This window comes from Eleutherodactylus coqui, chromosome 4, assembly GCF_035609145.1.
Source record: "Eleutherodactylus coqui strain aEleCoq1 chromosome 4, aEleCoq1.hap1, whole genome shotgun sequence".
NCBI classification, from domain to species: Eukaryota; Metazoa; Chordata; class Amphibia; order Anura; family Eleutherodactylidae; genus Eleutherodactylus; species Eleutherodactylus coqui.
In genome coordinates, this window is record NC_089840.1 from 293113661 (window position 1) to 293135005 (window position 21345).

The following is a 21345-nucleotide window of genomic DNA, read 5'->3' on the forward strand; positions in this document are numbered from 1 at the left end:
CAGTTGCTTGCAGCTCCAAGCCTCCCTCCAGGGCCTCAGACTTTTTCTCTTTCTTACCCAGGAAAGAGTGAGGTCCTGGGCTATGGTTAGAGGGAGGACCACTACCCCCACTTTCCAGGGTAGGCTGGCAGAGGGTAGGGATGTATTGCAATCAGCTACCCAGGAGGGATTGAGAAGATCAAGCCAGAGACACAGTGATGTGCCTTCTGCACCCCTGCCGTCAGACTAACCAGGGTGAGGGACAGTGGCCCTCCGGACCTTGCTTGCAACGAATTCCAGCAATAGCTCTCCTGGAGCCAGGCCAGGTGCTTCTGGGGGAGACCCCAGTCCTACCATCAAGGGTCTGGGGGACACTGTGGCCTCTAGAGGATGTAAACATCTTTGGCTTCAAGAACCCTGGAGTACTGTAAGGCCAGTGGTACCATCAAGAGGCTCCAGGAGCAGTTACAGGCAGCCAGGTCCCTGGCCAACAACTCAGGTGGGACAAGAAGGGCCCAATACAACCAGGCCATCCAAGAAGTAAAAGGAGAGATCCTCACCCTGGTTGAGAGAAGGATGGCCATCTTTAAGGCTGCAAATCCCTTTGCGGAAAAGCTGGGAAATGATAACTGGTTTGAAGGGTCCAAGCTAGGTATGACTGAAGCATGTGATGATATGAAGGACCCAGTGTCCAACATAGAGCAGGCCTCTGCCAGAGAACTGCAGACAGTGGTAATTCAACAGTCTCTATGCAGTGAGTTTCTGTCTGGGCACGTTACAGTAATTTCAAGCTTGACTCCTCTGGGGAAGAGGGCGACTCCGGGAGGAAGGCTAATGGTGTACATAAAATACTTGAAATCCCCTGGAGGCCTAGACGGTCTGTGTTTTGGTAATCACCTGATTGAATGGGTCTTATGGGCTAAAAACAAGAAATAATTGTGGGGTAAAGATCACCCAGGTGAAGTACAGGTATGTCAGCCTCACAGGACAAACCTCTGAGCAAAGGGAGGGAGGTAGCTGAATGGGTAGTCCCCTTGTCTGACCCAGTCACTAATGTGGGTTCAGTGCACAGGAAAAGGCAGAGTGCTAGGCATCCTGATCCAGACTGCCCACCCCCAGTTTATAATAACAGGAGGGTTGACGGGCACAAGCTGGTGGTGTCTAACAGCAGGGCTTTAAGTGTGGGGGTCATCCGGCATCGGATGACTTAATAATATCAAAAAGGACTGTAGAAAAAGAAAGGGGTCACAAGGTGTCAGGTTGCCCCCAAAAGGGCACCGCAGTGACCCTAGGGAAGGGGGGGGTTGCCCAGTATCAGGTCATCCCAAGCATTCCAGGAAGATGGAGGAAAAGGTGGGGGGGGGGCTCACCCATTTTTGGGTGGCCACCAGAAGGGCTCTGCAGTGGGCCCAAAGAAACTAAGTTGCCCAAAGAAACTAAGTGGGCCCACTGCAAAAATGACAGCATGGTGGATGGTCTGGCATTGGTAGTGGAGCTATAAATATGGTGATGGGGAACAGGGCTAAAGGCCATTCTGTGGGTGCAGCTGTAAGTCTCATTACTAAAGGGGGGGCTGGTGGCTTGGGGGAGGCTATCTTTAAGATGCCAACCCAGGGTTCCTCCCCTGTAGGCATGGGGAGAGGTGCCAGGGACACTCTGAGACGCCAAGTGCCTTTTACCTCCCCTCCCAAGAGGAGAGCTGTTACTGGTCTGGTTGCAGAGAAACTGTTACTGGTTGGTACAAGCTGCTACCGGCCTCTGGCTTTCCTCTGACCACATTACCTGCCTGCTACCTGTGTTTTGCAAACTCTGATCCACCGTTATGACCCTTGGCTACTCCTGACTACGCTATCTGTCTGCTCGGGTTACAATACTGAGACTTCAAACCAGATCCAGACCACTTACAAAGGCAAACTAGAGAGAGGTGTTGCCAAAGTAGTTTTCTGTGAAATTGAGGAAGTTGCTAGTAGCAATCCACTGTCCCCTGAGACTATAGATAGTGAAATTTCAAAGAAGAAGAAGAAAAGTATTATGTCGGCGTAAACTACTTTGCTGGGAGTTTGAGTTCTCTGTGCAGTTGTGTTCTGGATTACTGGTGGAGTGGTTTTGTCTCTGCTTACTTGTTAAGTGCACCTGGGGGCTAATTGGGAGGGTTCTTAATTCCTCCTCACTCTGGGATCTGTGCTATTCAATTGTTTCTGCAGTCTTCTGGATATGCAGGAGAGCATAGCTGTGAGCAGTCGCTCGTTTTACATCCTGGGTTTCTTCATTCTATTTAAGATAAGTTCTGTTTTTTGTTCTACGGTGGAGTGTGTTCATTGGGATAGTGTTTTTGGTATCACTAGGTCAGGGTGAGTGAGTACCCCAGGTTCTGGTGTGAGTGCGTCCTTATCGGGACGATCCGCTCATTATATAGGTAGGAACTTTTCATCTTTTTAGAGTTTTATAAAGAGAGTTCCCATTTACTTTGTTTTCTTGTTTTCCACTTACTGTTTGCTGTTCAGGTTCTGTGATGTGAACAGTCCCCGTGTGTTTATCCCAGAAAATAACCTTTACCATACGTGGTAGCAGAGACTACAAAAAGACTGCTTCTCCGATGACAGTAGATGTAGTTAGTGCAGACCCTGAGGTCCAAAATGAGAATGAAAGTGAGCAGTTGCTCAGAGTTCAAGAGTAACTTGTATAGATACAAGCTTGCGTAGTGGTTCTTCTGAAGACCAAGATGTGTGCAAGGGAGGAATATAAAGCTGCAAATAAGAGATATGATGCGCAGTTGAAAAACAAAGTTGCCAGCTTGTGTCTACTTGCCGAAGAGGCCAAGAGACAAACGCTACTGCTAGAAGAAGAAACAGGGAGACTCCAAAGTGAAAGGGAAGATGCTCTCAAAGAAACCGAGATTGTCAGAAAAGAGAATGACAACCGCACAAATGTAGTCAAAGATGAAACTAATCGCAGATTATGTCTGGAACCGCAAGCTGCACAGTGTAAACAGGGCTTTGAAAAAATGTAAATGAGAGCCCAAGAGTTAGAGATGATGCATTGCAAGTTAGAAGGAGAGTCTACAGATTTGTGTAATCAAAGGGCGAAGTTGAAAATGTAGTTAGCTAAGAAAAATGGGGAATTGGAGTCTCAGATAAGTGAACTCAAAGAAAACCTGGAATCAGAGAAAGCGGCTTGCAGCCAGGCAGAAAAACAAAGGTCTTGAAAGATATACTGGACTTCAAAGAAACCCAGGAAGCACTCTGTGAGCAAGAGGTGACCCAGTCGAAGAAAAGCTCAGTCGAGGAAGCTAAAAGTAAATGAAGCTCAAATCCAGGAGCTTAAACAGAATCAGGCTCAAGTTATGAAGGAACTGTCCAGACAGCTAGAGCAAGCTAAAAAGGCTCTGGAAAGGGAGTGTAGTGAGTTGAACAGTGAGGTAAAGGTACTTCTGCAAGACAGGAGTGACTCTGAAGACAAGAGAAAAAGGATAGAGACTCAACTTCAAGAGCTACAAGTAAAAATCACTGAAGGTGACAGATTACAGGGAGAGCTGTCTGAGAAGGTGAACAGACTGCAGGTGCAATTGGAAGCTGAGATGGAAGAAATTGTTGCAAGAAGAAATTAGTTAGAAGCTTGACCTTAGTGCACTCCTGAGGAGAATGGAAGATGAGAGGAATGTGTTCCGTAAGCAGGTAGATGAAGAAACAAAGAAAAATCTGTCATAGCAGATTTCAATACTTCAGAATATGGTTATAGATATGGCAAAGAAAATGGAGTAGAATACTGCATGCCTGGTCTCTGTTGAAAAGCAAAAGAGAGAAATGCTAGAAGAATCTACAAATCAATTGTATGAAGAAAAAGCAGCTACCTATGATAAGTTAGAGAAGTTTAAAATGAGTCTTCAGCAGGAACTAGAAGCTATGCCTGTGGAGCTTGGCCACCAACGTCAGATTGTGTCCAACTGGGAGAAGAAACAGAAGACATTTGATCAGTTGCTTGGTGAGGAGAAAACGATGTCTCCTAGATATGCAGAATGGTTCAGACACTGAGAAGGTGAGGGCTGAGCAACAGATGGAGGGCGAGCAATCCTCTGAAGTCCAAGAACCTGGAAAAAGGCCTCAGAAGCTGCGTGTGAAGAGAGCAAAACAGAAATCAGTAGAGGCAGACTCTACACAAGGACCTGAAGAAAAGCAACTGAAGAGCCAAGGGCAGCTCATGGATGAGCAAGCAATTGAATGAGAGCATGAGAGAGACAAGTTACAAGCAGCAAAGTATGCCAATTTGTGCTTAGAAGGTAGCCTGGGTGCTACAGGTGAACCGTTTGTGAAAATTGAGTCTTGAGGGAAGAAATCGCTTCGATAAATAATAGTAGAGAAGAAGTTGCTCAGAAACTGCATGAGGTGCAGGAATAGTTGAAGAGTTGCCTTCAAAAGTCAGAGTGAAGTGAAGATCACCGAGCCTGGAGTTCTGATCCTGAAGGATCAAGTGCTGTAATTAGACCTATGGCCTTTATCAGAGGGGGATATATGTAGAAGTGCAGTACACAAGGTGGCCTTTAGGGGTGCTTGAATGTATGTTGATCAGAGGGACAGCTGTTTGGGTGTTTCTGGAGGAGTTCAAATCTCCAGACACATTGAGTTCCCTGCTGGAGGCTGGAAGCCAGAGCTGTGGGGGCAGCTGAAAGCTGGGGGAAGAGGCTGCTCAGGAAGCTACAGGAGCTGCAAGCCTGAGGTCTGGTGTGGACCAGACTGTCTGTTATTAGTCTGACAGAGGAGGATGCTCCCTAGACACCATGGTGGAGTATAGCGACAGACACTATGGTTTGTCAACCCAAAAGTTATATTGTGTTCCGGTGTATATGCAGTGTGTTGTTGCTTCTGTAAACCTTGGCTGTGTGCAATAAAGCTGGCAGAAACCAGAGTTTTCAATAAACCAGTTGTCCAGAGTCTAAGTGAGAGAGGTGCAATCCATCCATTAGATAAAGAAGATGGCGGCCCCCGTGAGTGAGTAATCCCTGACTTATCATATTACTAATGTGTGGTTTTTTTTTTTAGAAGGATTGTTGGATAGGTTTTTCTTTATTTTTATATATACATATTTTGTATTTGATATAAATTATTTTCCATAAATGGAACATGTATAAATGTATATGCGGCCAGGCCGGTCTTCTTTTTTCTCTTGTTCTGTAATATTTTGTAAATATATCTATATATATATATATATATATATATATATATATATATATATAAAGGCGAAAGCCCTCACTGACTGACTGACTGGCCACTAATTCTCAAACTTCCCGGTGTCGTACAAAAAAGAAATTTGGCATGACTATTCTTCAGGTCCTAAGAAGGAAAAGTAAAGGCGTCACAACTCGATTATTCAATGCTTAGTGCAAAAGTATTGGCACCCCTGTGTAATGTACCTAATCTAATTCTCTAACTTCCCGGTGTCGTACAAACATGAAATTTTGCATGACCATTCTTTAGGTCCTAAATGGGAAAAGTAAAGGGGTCACAACTCGATTATTCAATGATAATTGCAAAAGTAAACGCACCCCTATGTAATGTAACTTCCCGGTGTCATAGAAGCGTTACATTTGGTGCGAGCATTCTTTAGGTCCTAAATTAGTAGAGTGGGAGGGGCGGAATATTCTGCAGAGGTACATTCATACATGCAGCCTGAGGAGAATCTAACGCTTCTCTATATGTATACATATTTTATTCCTCGATTACTCTAAATTAACCTTGACTTCATTAAATTTTCTGTGCGAACAACACGTAACACCTGTATCAAATTAACTTAGGTGAAAACGGGTATATCAGCTTATATATATGTGTGTGTGTGTGTGTGTTTTTGTTATGGATATTATATTTTGGCAGTTTTCCTGTTATTTTGTTATTATTCCCCATTATGCTTTTTTACTTTTAGAATAAAAAGTAAAAAGATCCACTGGGTTATCTGTTGTGTTACATGGGACTGCAAGAACCATCCACTGCATTATCTATACTCATAAAGTTATCACGTGTGTTATCTCTGGTATTACATAGGATTACAGGTCACTTCTACTACATTATCTGGCATTAAGGGATTATGACAATATGCAAACAGTTCATCCCCACCAAGTTGGACACATTCAGCTCTACTTCATTTGTGATCCATGCTTACTTACCATATTCCCCCACAATGAACGGCAGCTTTGCACCATCAGCATTTATAGTGTACTTTCCCAGCGCTGCATCCGGAGACAGCTGATATGAGATGTCTGTAATCCCCGAATCATCACTGACATTTTTCCATTGGGCCAAACGGTTTTTCTGGGAATCCTGTAGATCAGTAGTAATGATAGAACAAATGGAATATTGAGGGGTTTAGATGGAACAACTGCCCCCTACCCAGATAATAAAACTAAACCGGCCCTGCAGTGTATGGAGACAACTCTCAGCCCAGGAGCAGCTTTATCTGCCTCTCTCAGAACAGTAAATCCCAGCATGGCCTGAACCAGCAATCAGCTGCCTGCACACACACACACATTAACCAATCAGCTGCCTGTAAACCCAAAGCTCTATAGGGGGAATTTATCAAGTGTTGTGCACCATTTTTTTTTTGGCTCAGAAAAGTCACCGGTTTGACGTTTGTGGGTTTTGCTCAATAATGTGCAACTTTTAGCTGTTCTACACTCTGGCGGTGAGAACAAGAGATATGGTTTGTGTGGTATAAGTTTTTTAGACATATTTAAAAATGAAGAGTTTAAAAAGTCATAAGATTTGGCACAAAATCACTCCAGTAGTTAAGCGGCATAAAAATGGACCCAAAATATCTAGACCTAAAGATGCAACACTGTGATAAATTTGGCGCAAATAATGCAATGTCATAACTGTGTGCTAGGCTGAAAAAACACAAATGTCCATCCTGTTTCCACCACCCCATGTTGATCCAAAAGAAGGCAAAAAAAAACCCTCCAATGAGGTAGAAGCCAATTTACCCCATTTTGGGGAAAGAATTGCTTTCAGACTCCATAATGGCAGTAAGAATAATCCCTGAATCAACACTCTTCAGAGAAAGTTCCTTCCTGACTTCAAGTCTGCCTGTTGGGAGATCCCCAGATCAACAACCCTTCTGGCTATTTAATGTCTATATTCTGTAATGTTGTAGCGCTCTAAAAAGACATCTAGTCCCTTCTTAAACTCTTCTATCAATTTTTCCATCACCACAACCTCAGGCAGAAAGTTCCACAGTCTCACTGCTCTTATAGTAAAGAACCCCCTTCTGTGTCGGTGATGAAACCTTTTTCCTAGCCAGCCTAGAACTTACTTCGTTGTAGAAGCTGATCAAGTTGGTTTGACATGATTGACCCCTCATGAACCAATGCTAATGAGTTATACCATTGTTTTCCTGGAGGTATTCTAGGATGGCATCTCTCAGAAACCCCTTAAATAATTTTCCAATTATTGAAGTGAGACTTACTGGCCTGTAGTTACCAGGCTCTCTTCTTGACTCCTTTTTGTATATTGAAACCACATTAGCAAAACGCCAATCTAGTGGTACAAACCCGGTCTCAATAGAGTCCCTAAATATAAGAAATAACAGTCTGTCTATCATGTCACTTAGTTCCCTTAGAACCCTTGGGTGTATTCCATCTGGACCTGGCAATTTGTTGATTTAAATCTGTTTTAGCAAGTTCCGCACTTCCCCCTGTGCTAGGCAAGTGATATTTAGTGAGGGGTTCATTTTATCCCCTTGCATCTCGTGTGACATTTCTTTTTCTTACATGAATATACTTGAGAAAAAACTATAATAGATTTGCCTTCACCTCATCATGTTCTGTAGTTTTTCTTGCATTTTTTGTTAAAATGAAAGTACTTTCAGTGCAAATTCTTTTATCATTTGTATAAATGAAAAATAGTTTACGGTTATTTTTGCTCTATTTGGCAATCAGTCTCTCTGCCTCCTCCTTTGCAGTTTTTATCTTTGTCTTACATAATTTGTTTCTTTCCCTGTATGTTTTTAGTGCTTCTTCGCCGCCTTCTTGTCCTAATAATTTAAATGTTTCTTTTTTTTCCGACAACAAAATGACATGACAAAAAGCATGAATGACAAATGTTTACTTTTGTGTGCAGCGACGGTGGAGCCTACAACGATCACAAAAAAGAATCTATGATGTCTATTTCTCCTCAGTAGGCCCCCTCCTCTATGATATCTACATCCCTTGAGTCAAGCCCACCTCTATGATATCTGTGTCCCCTGTTTGATGTCTACATTTCCTGTGTGGAGGCCCCTCTGTAATGTCTATGTCCCCTTTGTGGGCCCCCTCTATGATATCTGTGTCCCCTGTTTGATGTCTACATTTCCTGTGTGGAGGCCCCCTCTGTAATGTTTATGTCCCTGGTTTGTGGGCCCCCTCTATGATGTGAACATCCCCTGTATAATGCCCCTCTCTATGACATCTATGTCTCTTCAGTGCAGCCCCCTCTATGACGTGTATGTCTCATCAGTGCAGCCCCTTTCTATGTCTCCTGTGTGTTATTGCCTTATATACAATAACATAGCCAAGACTCAGCTAATAATAACTCACCTGGAGCTCGACCAGCTGATACTGAGAAGACAGAATTAAAAATCACATTACACAGGAGACAACATGATCATCACATAGTCATATAAGCAGAGTCATATATAACATGTTTGCAGAGATAACAAGGTAATCTTGTACAGTAGGGTCTTACAGTGGTCACATTATTATGACCACCAGATAATATCCAGAGTAACCACCGTGTGCCACACAGACCACAGCTAGACGGGCTGGGAGTGACTCAGTAAGGTGCTAATAGGTGGTCTCATGTATCTGGAGCCATGCTGACTGCATCCAACAGTTGCTGGAGGGTGAGTGGGGGAGGATCCATAGAGCGAACATGACGATCAAGGTGGTCCAACAGATTCTCAATTGGGTTCAAGTCTGGGGAATTAGGGGACCAGGAAAGTCCATGGAAGTCTTGGTCTTCCAACCTCTGTTGGACATTTCCAGCCATGTGTCATTTCACATTGTCCTGTTGGAAAATCCCATTTGCCTTAGGGAAAACAAGCAGCATGTATTGGTGTATGTGATCTGCAAGAATGAATGAAAACCAAATTGGTTCAGAGTGCCTACCACATGGATGAGTGGTCCAGCGAACGCCACAAAAAATTCAAATATCGCTGCTTGTTGTCACATCAATTTCATACATGTAGTAACTGCAAACCAAAATGCAAACTCTTTGGAAATGTTCACGTCACAATACCAGGAACCCCTTTCAGTACAAAGAAAAAATAAAAAAGGGAGGGAAACTTTCCCTAAGGGGAACTAGAGGGTGACAACCTCTGCTTACCAGTGGATTGCCCATCCTGATAAGGATGCATCCACTCTTGTGCCTGTGCCACCCACTAATTCTGAAAAACGACAAAGGAAAAAACACCATAAGAGTAAACCAAAACCTTCAGAGATTTATTACTGAAATTTATTCTTGAACTTATCTGAAGAACTGCTGAAAGAACCATGGATACCAGATCCAATGATGTCCTCACTCCACAGCAGAAGGAGACTGAAATTGACCAACACAGAATCCAGGCGAGGAGGGACCTAAAAACTAATTCCCCCCACGTGTCTACCAACAGCTGACACACCCATCAGAGTTAAAGAAGACCATATGCACAGTCAAGCTCAAACTGACAAAACAGTACCTCCTCTTCTAGAAGGGGCCTCCAGACTCTTTGGCCCCGATCTATCAGCGTTAGGTTTATTATAAGCTTTTTATGGGACGGTTTGCATTAGCATCCACGGCTGAGACTCATGTCCTTTCCTCTGGCCGGTATCCCTGCCAATGTGTTCCTTACATGGTGGAAGTCTTAATGTGACTAATCTTAAATTGAAGATCTCCATTCACTTTGACTGGGGCAGAAGGGGATCAACCAACCTCAGGATCAATATATTGTATTAGTAGAGTTGTGAAACACATTAGCTATCCTCAAAGAGTCCAGGAGCTCCAACCTTAAAGAAACCGCATTGATCTTCTCAATGATTTTGAACGGCCCAATAAATCACAGACCTAGTTTGGAGAACTGTTGTTTAAGTTTAATATTCTTGGTAGACAACCAGACTGTCTCTCACCAAGAAATCAATCCCTACCGAATGCCTGCAATCTGCTACCTTCTTGTAATTACTTATGGTCCTCTTTAGATTTCTCCGGACTTCTTCCCAAATCATCCTCCCTTTGTCTTGCACCTCGAATACTACCCAGATGTATTTCCCTTGGAAAGTGGTAAATCCATAATCAAATCCATGAACAAATGAGTCCAAGATTTTTCAGAGACCGGCAGGGGTAACAACCTTCCCGCAGGAAGAGTCTAAGGCGTTTTGATTCTTGCACATACCTCTATGATATGTGCAGATTTTGTGCGATGCGATGCCATACCTCACATGCAGAAATAAAACTAAAAACATCCCTATGTAACCCCGGTCACCAAAAGGTTCTAGTTAATAGTTTCCTAGTATTATTTATTCTGGGATGACCTGTCAAGAAAGAACTGTATATCTCAGACAGAACCTGTAAACGCAAATGTACCATCACAAAAAGCCAGGAGGGAACTAAAAACTCTCTGTATTTGCCCCCAGGTGTATCCCAAGAGCTGACACACCCATCACAGTCAAAGACCAAATGCTCAGTCAAGCTCAAACTGACACACTTGTTTTTTTCCAGCAATGGATGCAGGAGTTTCTTCTCTGATGATTCTCATCTGACACACCAACGTTCATTCATTTGATGACCCAGAAAATGTGACTCATCGGAGAAGGCAACCCTTTGCCAGTCAGCAGTGGTCCAATTCCGATCTTGACGTGCAAATTTAGGCTTTTTCTTCAGCTAGGTGCAGTGACCAACCGTCGGCTTCGGAGTCCCATGCACAGTAGTGTTTGCTGAACTGTTGTGTTAGACATGTCTGGTAGCCCACCGGTTCGTTGTCATGGTCAGCTGCGCAACTGTAGCGTATCAGTTCACCCTCAGGTACCTTCATAGCCGACATTCACCTCTCACATCAGTGGCATGTGCTGCTCCAGTTTCCCAATGGGTATTCCCAATGTGGTCATTTGTCTGCTCAAGACACTGCGCTGTTAGAGAAATATGGCTACTGTTGGCCCGAAAGCCAATAATCATCCCTTATTTGCACCTTTTACCCCTGACAACGAGTGATATGTGAGCAGACGGCTTATTGCACATCTTATTGTATATACCCACCAAGCCAGTCCACCACACAGCACTTTCTTTATGGGCCATGCACTGCCGACGTCAAAAGTAGGAGGTGGTCATAATAATGTGATATGACTGTGTGTAACCAGACAACATGACATTCTTATAGTGTTATGGTCTCATTTATCAGAACTGTCTAACAGGAAGGCTGTCCTTGTTTCCCCGAGCAACCAATCCCAGCACAGCTTTCATTTTACCACAGCAGCTTCAGAAAATTAAAGCTGTGCTCTGATTGGTTGCTACAGACAACAAGGACTGTTAGACAGTGCAGATAATGGAGTCCCGTGAGGCAGATTTACTACAGCACAATTATTGTGCAAATAGTCCTAAGGGTTCATTGGTTTTGCTCGATTGTTGTTAGATGTAAACGTGTGCAGCGACCGAACGATCAGCGATAAATTGTTAGATCATCACCGATTGGCTCTTTCATGCGGACATAAAAATCATTGCTTGTCTGCAACAAATCCTCCCCTGTAAACAGGCGTCATTATCAATTTGCTGAATAGAAAGCAGCGGCAAAAGGGCTGATAAGAGGCGCAGCGATGATCCAATGAACGATCGGAAATACCCAATTATTATTTAGGGTAAATGCATGCCAAATGAATGATATACGCTCACTACTTCACCACTCATCACATACTCGTTCCAATCTACCTTGCAGTGTAAAGAGCCTTAAGTTTATTGAATGGATGGATATTGTACATGGATAAACAGGTGAGTACATGGATGCATGGATGGTTGGTTGGATGGATGGATGAGTACATGGATGGATGGATGGATGGGTGAGTACATGGATGCATGGATGGTTGGTTGGATGGATGGATGAGTACATGGATGGATGGATGGATGGATGGATGGATGAGTACATGGATGGATGGATGGATGGATGGATGGGTGAGTACATGGATGCATGGATGGTTGGTTGGATGGATGGATGGATGAGTACATGGATGGATGGATGGGTGAGTACATGGATGGATGGATGGATATTGTACATGGATAGAGCATGAATATGCTCTTTTTATTTACATTTTTGTATTCTAAATATGGGAAAAGGTGCATCTATAACATTTTCTACCTTTTATTTTAACTAAAGATGAGCGAGTATACTCGCTAAAGGCAATTGCTCGAGCGAGCATTGCCTTTAGCAAGTACCTGCCCGCTCGAGACCGAAGGTTCGGGTGCTGGTGGGGGGCAGGGAGCTGCGGGGGAGAGCGGGGCGGAACAGAGGGGAAATCTCTCTCTCCCTCTCTCCCCCCCGCTCCCTCCTGCTCACTGCCGCTACTCACCGCTCCCCCGTGCCGGCACCCGAACCTTCGGTCTCGAGCGGGCAGGTACTCGCTAAAGGCAATGCTCACTCGAGCAATTGCCTTTAGCGAGTATACTCGCTCATCTCTAATTTTAACCTTTTGCAATCCAATTTTGGATTCAGGGTTTCCTAGGGGGCTTTCTCTTTCGGCCAGTATGCAATGGCACCATCTGCTGGCTAGAGCCAGTACTGCGGTACAGGACATGCTGGAGAGGCCCCCAACAACAGAGCGGCCAGTAATCTACGGTAAGAATATCCTGCTGGACGTCTTCCAACATTGGAGCTGTACAGCCTTCAATCAGAATGTCTTTAGATGTCAGATAGTGGATTGGAAACGGTTAATATAAAAAAGCCTACGGGTTTTTTCTTGCACCACACTTTGACCCCTGTGCATGACCTTTGGTGGATGATTTTGGTGTCATTATATTGTTAACATCCTCACCACCGCCGTAAAATTATAAAATTTGAGTTTGATACATTAAGTGATCTGTTAGGCCAGGTCAAAGTTCCTATATTAAGCCTCTGTATGAAGGAACCCTTAAATAGTCGGTAGGTTGAATGGATGGATGAATAGATTGTTGGTTGAGTGAATGGCTGTATAGATGGATCTATGAAGAGTTTTTGGATGAATGTTTTTAAAATGGATGGGTGCAAAGATGATTGCACTTGTAGCCTAATGATAGCTATACTGCCGGTCAAAAGTTTTAGAACACCTTAATTTTTTATGTTGCTTTTAACATTAGTATAGTTCAAGTCCAGCAAATAATGTGAAATATTTCAAAGGTTCAAAAGCAAGTTGAAATCAAAAAAATATTCTGAAATTTTAACCTGAAACCTGACAATAGTCTGAAATTCTGATTTTTAAAAATGTGCTTTTTTCAGGGCTCACATGAAGGATGGCTGCTCTGCAACACAGAAAGCAAATTATGGTTTGCAATTGGCTGAATACTATTCCTACAGGTGTCTCAACTTTTGTAGATTACTTTCAAACCCTATGATTCTATATAATCAGTGTTGGAACAGACTTTTCTAAGGAAGGACTAAGGAAGAGTTTTGCTCTTCAGATCAGAGCAGATTGCTATCATAATCGCAAGAAAAAGGCAATTAACCAAGTAAGACAAACAATTATCATACTAAGAAGTGTACGTCTGTCCTACAGAAAAAGTGGCAAGAAAGTCTAGGTGGCAGTCTGCACACTTTCCCATACCATTAAATAGGCAATTGGAAACTGTAGGAAACTTTGACAGGAAGAGGTCTCGCAGACCAAAGGCCACTACTGTAATAAGTTGACAAGCTTTTGAGAGTCAACACTTTGCATGATCGGTGTGGCACAGCGCAAAATCTTCCAGCACAGCTTGAAGGGGTTCTGTCATTAAAAAAAAAATTATTATATACCTATTTCTCTCCAAGTAGTCTCCTTACCAGATCTTCTCCCCGATCTTATCCTGTCTCCTGCAGTTTCAGGAGGAGGGGGGTGTCACCTCACCTCCAGGTGGCTGATTATTCTGCTTCCATTCACAGGCAGTCTCCTTCCTGCCTGGCTTTATGCCACTAGTTCACAGCCCAGCACAGAGTGCCGAACTATTGCAGAGACTTCACACGTGTGCTGTCTCTACAGTAGATCAGCATTCCTTCCTAGCCAGTGAACGCTACATCACAGGGATGTGACCTTCACTGACCTGCAGGAAGAAGAATGCGAGGAATGCATGCTTCATAACAAACTGGCTGGTTTGCTGTGAGGTGACCTGTGGGGAGGGGGGAGGGAAGAACTGGACAAGATCAGCCAGAAGATGCGGTAAGAAGTCTGCCTGGGGAAGAAAAGGTGAGTATAGAACTTTTTTTTTAATGACAAAACACCTTTAATGCAGCAAAAAATAAACAAGTTTCGATTTCAGCAGTGAAAATACTTCTATCTCCAAGTCTGACAGCTAGAGTATCAGTAAGAAAACCACTGCTAAGATTGCAAAATACTTAAGATGACTTGCTTGGCCAAGCAGCAGCTCTGTTGGACTACTGAAGAGTGGAAGAAGGTCTTATAGACTGATGAATCAAAATATGGCATCTTTGGTACATGATGCAGGGTTTTGGTGCACCATCAAGTAAGTAAAAGGTTCCTGAGTGTGTGACACCAACTGTCAAACATGAAGAAGGAAGTGGAATGGCTGGGGTTCTTTTTCTGGATCCAGAGTTGGCATTTTGCACAGGGTGACTGGCACACCGGACAAAAAGGGGTTACCACAGCATTTTAAGACACCACGCAATACTCTCTGGCGTACGCCTAGTTGGTCAGGGATTCAAATTACAAGAGCATGATCCAAAACAATTCTGGGATATGTCAGATCTACTTTAGAAATCAAAAAGAAGTCAGTAGGCTACAAACAATGGAATGGCCTGCACGGTCTCCAGACTTTAACCCCATTGAGCTTGTTTGGGATGAACTAGACGGAAGGGTGAAAGCAAAGCAACCTACAAGTGCAGCACATTTGTGGGAACTTCTGTAACAATGTTAGGAAGAAATGTCTTAATAACTGAATGTAATTGTTTAAAGAATGCCTTGATGGTGTAACACTGTTATATTAACTAGAGGGAATGACTAGGAAGAATTAAAAATCTAGATTTCATTTGGAGAAGCAAAGTTAACCCTTTATGTGTATTCATCTTGTTTATTTGTGTCCTGCTTTCATTTCAAAGTGCATTTGATTCATTAAACTGTGTAAATACCAATAAAAACTGGAAAGCTTTCGACTGGTAGTGTAGGTAAATAGATGTGTTGTTGGATTTTTGGTTGAATCGAGAAATTAATGATTGGTTGGATATATGGACCAGTAGTCTGTTGTAAGGTTGTTCCAGGCTTCTGCCTTCTATGCATTTTACTTAAGGGAATCCCATCTCAGGTAACCTATTTCAGGGTGTTTGAAATTGCAAACGAATGCACTCAAACATTAGATGTTCATTTCCAAAATACTCCGTTCTCTAGATGTTGCAGCTATTGTTCCTCTGCCCTCTGCTTGTTGCCATGGAAACAGACCACATCTTCTACAGAAAGAACTAGCAGAGGAGGCCAGCACTTGTGTATTCCTTTCATCTAAATCTGATGGCCGGCATCTCAGCAACTCGTGCTTGAGCTTTCAGCCCAGCCGCCAGCTACCGTGGTGCTCTATTTTTTTCCATAGAAGACTTGGTCTGTTTCAGTGGCAACGAGCAGAAAACAACCAGAGAGCAAAGGAATCAATATTTGCAATATCTGGAGAACGGAGCATTCTGGAAAAAATATCTTAGGGGTGAATTATTATTTTGTGATTACGAATTACATTTAAATAGGATTCCTGAGATGGAATTAATCTGATGCGATATAATACAATAGATAATAAGTTCACAATCTAGTCAATAGAACACACTTTTATATAATATATTACACTTACTCTTATTTCTTTTACTTCCAAGTCCTGATCCAGTGTTACCATACGGATATTAACTGAGGGAGTAGATAAGAAATGTGTCAGATAAGTAGGACACGTTACAGTGCATTATGGGTAATACAATGTTTGATGTAGACATATAATACAGTCAGGTACCTTCCATGTGCTGAAGAGCAAGATATTCCTATCAATAAAAAATCCTAGTAATAGCAATACAGGGCCAGTACACCAAATCTCTGGAGACTGTAACAGTACTGGAGCGTTATAAAAGGAGCAACTGATATCACATATATTATGTAACTCCAGGGGGCGCCATAACTAGTAGGCAACATCAGAGGAATTCCAGTTGCAGAAAGTTTACTTTTTGCCTTATCTAAGGCCTCGGTCAGACGGGCGCTTTTTCGCGCGATTTGCGCATGCGCATGCGTCCAGCAATTGAATAGAACCATTGCTTTGCAATGGTATCGGACACATGAGCGCATTTTATGCTCTCGTACGATTAATTATAGAATAGAAATCGCAGATCACACCTATCTGCGATCTGCGATTCCTGTTCTTCTCTATATGCGCTCAATGGGGCCGGCAGCAGCAGCACCGACCCCATTGAGAACATATACTAGACAAATCATTCTCCTCTGCCACAGCTGTAACAGCTGTGGCAGAGAGGAATGATGTTTGCCCATTGAATTCAATGGAGCCGTCAATACAGCCGGCTCCATTGAAAGCAATGGGCTGCCGGCGAGCACGGGATGAATTTTCGGGAAGGGCTTAAAAATATAATCCCTTCCCTGAAAATCATCCAAAAATGTGTAAAAAGTAAAAAAATATATATACTCACCTTGTCCCGGCAGACGGAGTTCAGCCGCGGCTGGCCGGCAGTTCTCCTGAACTGCTCTGTGTAGTATTCAGCAGCCCGGGATTTAAAATCCCCGCCTGCTGAATGAGCTGCCTCTGATTGGTCACAGCCCTCAGCAATCAGAGGCAGCTCTCACTCACCCATTCATGAATTCATGAATGGGTGAGTGAGAGGGATGAATGATGATTTTCAGGGAAGGGCTTATATTTTTAAGCCCTTCCCGAAAATTCATCCTGAGATCGCCCGCAGCCCATTGCTTTCAATGGAGCCGGCTGTATTGCCGGCTCCATTGAATTCAATGCGCTGGACAGCGCTGCACTGCTCCGGCCTGTTTCTAATGAAACGCGGCTAGGAGCAGATTTTTCGGGTGATTTTTCGGCCCCGGTCACGCGATTTGCGGATGCGCATCCGTCATGCAATCCGCAAATCGCGGCAAAAAGGTGAAATCCCTCACTGACTGAGTGACTCGCCACTAATTCTCTAACTTCCCAGTGTTGTACAAACATGAAATTTGGCACGACCATTCTTTAGCTCCTAAAAAGGAAAAGTAAAGGGGTCACAACTCAATTATTCAATACTAATTGCAAAAGTAAGTGCACCCCTATGTAATGTAACTTGCTGGTGTCGTACAACCGTAAAAATTTGGCACGAGCATTCTTTAGGTCCCAAATGAGGAGAATGGGAGGGGTGGCACATTTTGCAGAGGACATCAGTATATACAGCCTGAGGAGAATCTAACGTTCCTCTATGTGTATACGTATTGTATTCCTCAGTTCCTCTAAAGTAACCACCACTTCATAAAATTTTCTGTGGGAACAACACATAAACGGCTGTATCAAATTAACTCAAGCAAAGCCGGGTATATTCGTTACACGTTTCAGCACAATTCAAAGTGCCTTTGTCAAGCTTTATACAAACTTAAAACATTGCATATATATATATATATATTATATATATATATACACTGTCATTACTTACAACGAGGGGCAATACGGCGTCCCCGTGTTCTAAATCATGACGTAATAGAAATGAGAGGCATTCCCTTCCCTCTAATGTGCTTCACCACCTGACCTAACTTGGACCGCAACGTGCGTCTCAATTTTCCTCTCAACTTTATTGACCAGACCTAGAAACCAACACTGGATTTCATATCATATCATGAGGTCCACATATTATACTGAAAGTAAAATTATTTTATAAGGTTTATATAAATATCCATTTCTAGAACTATTCTTATAACCATCTGGCAATTATTGAATAGATAATAAATAGAATTTAAAAAACTTTAAACAGGCATTATAAATGAGGCATTGTAAAAATGTATATTCATGCGTCTAAAAGTACTTGATAAATGACCATTAGAGATGAGCGAGCACCAAAATGCTCGGGTGCTCGTTGCTCGAGTCGAACTTTCCGCGATGCTCGAGAGCTCGTTTCGAGTAACGAACCCCATTGAGGTCAATGGGCGACTCGAGCATTTTAGTATGGGACCGATGCTCCGCATAGGTCATGACTTGTGAGACTCTGGAAAACATCCGAAAGTCATGGAAACACCACAGAAAGGGAAGGGCAGGGGCAGCATGCAGGGCTGCATCTCAGGCTCCCAGGTCCCACTATTAAGCCAAAATGGGGGCAAGAGTCTGCCCCCCCAACAATTTTTACTTCAGACAGACCCTCATTAGTAAGGCACATCTTAGCTAAGCACCACACTACCTGCAACCAAGGACAATCACTGCCTGTAGGTGACACCGCTGCCTCTTCTCCTTGGTTACATGCTGGCATTGCTGTTCAACCCACCCGCACGATCCTGCGTCCACAGCGCACACAAAAGTGTCCCTGCCCAGCCTTCAGCTGCCCTCATGCCACACGCTGGCTGCATAGCCACACCACCCTCATGTCTATTTATAAGTGCGTCTGCGATGAGGAGGAACCGGAGACACACTGCAGAGGGTTGCCAGGGCCAGGCAGCGACCCTCTTTGAAAGTGTGGGTGATAGCCCACAATGCTGTTGAGAATTGATGATAAATTGATGTTCGATCATCATTCCAATCCCGTGCCACCTCTGTCGCAAAATTGTCTGGAGCTGCAAACGTGGGCATAAAGGGGAATCAGGTGCCAGCACTTCAACACATCTCCACAATGCAGCAATACTCAGTGTGGGAAGCACGTGAGCGGGCCCAGGATCAGGCTCGGTCACATCCTCCATCTTGTGTGACCCAAGGTGCCGCGAGTTGCATAGCAATGGGAAATCCACGTGTCCCCACACAATTCATTCTGTGTAGGTGTTAGATAGCTCAACACCGCAATGGGAAGTCTTTGAGTTCCTTGGGCTTGCCTATGCTGTTGGTGCACAAAGATAATATCACACAAGAGAAAATCAAAGTGCCCAAACATGGCAAAGTTTCACTCCGCCAACGACCTCGGCCCACATTTTTACCCTAGTCAGTCAGTGTATTTGTGTCAGACAGGTAAAACACCACTATGGGAAGTCTTTGTGCACCCACAGCATAGGCGAGCCAAAGGAACACAAGGAAAGTATTAAACATGAAGCAACTACAGTGCCCAAACATGGCAGACTTTCACCCTGCTAAGGGCCTCGGCCTACATTTCTGCCCTAGTTATTCAGTGTGTTTGTGTCAGACAGGTAAAACACTGCAATGGGAAGTCTTTGTGCACCCACAGCATAGGTGAGCCCCAGGAACTTAAAGATGGTATTACGCATAAAGAAATCACAGCGCCCGAACATGGCAAAGTTTCATCCCGCCAAGGACCTCGGCCCACACCCTCAGCAATCGCCGGCATTTAATTATTTGCGGTTGCTTTCACCGCTCCAAAGACTGGATTAACCTGGAACAAGTTCCACAGGCCCAACCTGGCGCAGTTGCAATTTCCCCAGGACATAGGCCGCAGCCCACACCCTCAGCAATCGCGGGCATGAAGCAGACTCCGATGCTAGTACAGCTGTGAAGGTCTCTTTAAATCCGTTATGTTTGCTTTCACCGCTCCAAAGACTGGATTAACCAGGAACAAGTTCCACAGGCCCAACCTGGCGCAGTTGCAGTTCCCCCAGGACATAGGCCTCAGCCCACACCCTCAGCAATCGCGGGCATGAAGCGGACTCCGATGCTAGTACATTAATGCAGTAACGCTCAGCTTCTTTGGCCCAAACCAGTGCCTCATATAACTGTGGTAACACGAAAGAAAATACATGATGCCCAGTGCTGATCCCCTGACCCCAAGCAGGAGGAGGAGGTGGCCTTACAAGGCCAAGAAACCATGACCAGGACCCGCTGTAGCCTGTGTGGGAAGTATGTGAGCGGGCCCTGGGTCAGGCTCGGTCCTAGCAAGCACCTTGCGTGACCCAAGGTGCCCTGAGTTACATAGCAATGGGAAATCCATGTGTCCCCACACAGATAGCTCAGCACTGCAAGGGGAAGTCTTTGAGGTCCTTGGGCTCACCTATGCTGTACATGCACAAAGATGGTATTACACAGGAAGAAATCCGAGTGACCAGCCATGGGAGAAATTCACCCCGCCAAGGACCTTGGCCTCGGCCCACATTTCTGCCCTAGTCAGTCACTGTATTATTTGTGCCAGATAGGTAAAACACTGCGATGGAAAGACTTAGTGCACCCATAATATAGACAGACCCCTGTAACATTTCTGTAGCAAAGGTATAAACAGACCCCAGTAACATTTCTGTAGCACAAGTAAAGGCAGACCACTGTAACATTTTGGTAGCACAAGTATAGGCAGACCTCTGTAACATTTCTGTAGCAGAAGTATAGGCAGACCCCAGTAACATTTCTGTAGTGAAAGTATAGGCAGACCCCTGTAAAATTCCTGTAGCAGAAATATAGGCAAATGCCTGTAACATTTCTGTAGCACAAGTATAGGCAGACCCCTGTAACATTTATGTGGCAGAAGTATAGGCAGACCCCAGTAACATTTCTGTAGTAAAAGTAGAGGCATACCCCAATAACATTTCTGTAGTTAAAGTATAGGCGGACCCCTGTAACATTTCTGTAGGACAAGTATAGGCAGACCCCTGTAACATTTCTGTAGCAGAAGTATAGGCAGACCTTAGTAATATTTCGGTAGCACAAGTAGTAAAAGTAGAGGCGGACCCCAGTAACATTTCTGTAGCAGTAGTATAGGCGAACCCCTGAAACATTGGTGGACCATGAGTGTAGGCGAAGTCTTACTTTGCAACAGAGCCTGGAGGCAGCCCTATGAAAAAAATTGGTTTCTGTTAAAGTATCAATACTTTTGAAACGTTAAAAAATTGTTAAAAAATTGTAAGCAGAGCCTTTTGGGCCGCAGAAACATTGGCAGTTCAGCGTGATGACATGATGTTTCAGGAAGAGTAGGAGGAGGACCACTAATATCCGAGAGTGATTGACAAAGCTAATTCCCCCTTTTTTTCCGGTAATAGAGAATGCTTATTTCTCCGGTTGCAGCGAAAAGAATCTTTAATAGAGATGGGCGAACGTACTCGGTAAGGGCGATTTCGCAATCGAGCAC

At 43.9% G+C, this 21345-nt stretch overlaps 1 protein-coding gene across 4 annotated transcripts in view; it reads right to left on the reverse strand.

The window, feature by feature from the left end:
• Window positions 1-21345, reverse strand: part of LOC136626390 (alpha-2-macroglobulin-like protein 1) — a 209018-nt gene that overhangs the window by 159122 nt on the left and 28551 nt on the right. For all 4 annotated transcript variants that reach the window (XR_010792651.1, XM_066601393.1, XM_066601391.1 and 1 more), the window contains exons 5-7: window positions 15969-16021; window positions 8537-8557; window positions 6134-6287 (exon numbers count right to left, since the gene is read on the reverse strand). Coding sequence is in view for 3 of the 4 variants with exons in the window: in XM_066601393.1 (XP_066457490.1) it covers window positions 6134-6287; window positions 8537-8557; window positions 15969-16021 (228 nt within the window). In the remaining variant the exon portion in view is untranslated. The remainder of the gene's footprint in view (window positions 1-6133; window positions 6288-8536; window positions 8558-15968; window positions 16022-21345) is intronic.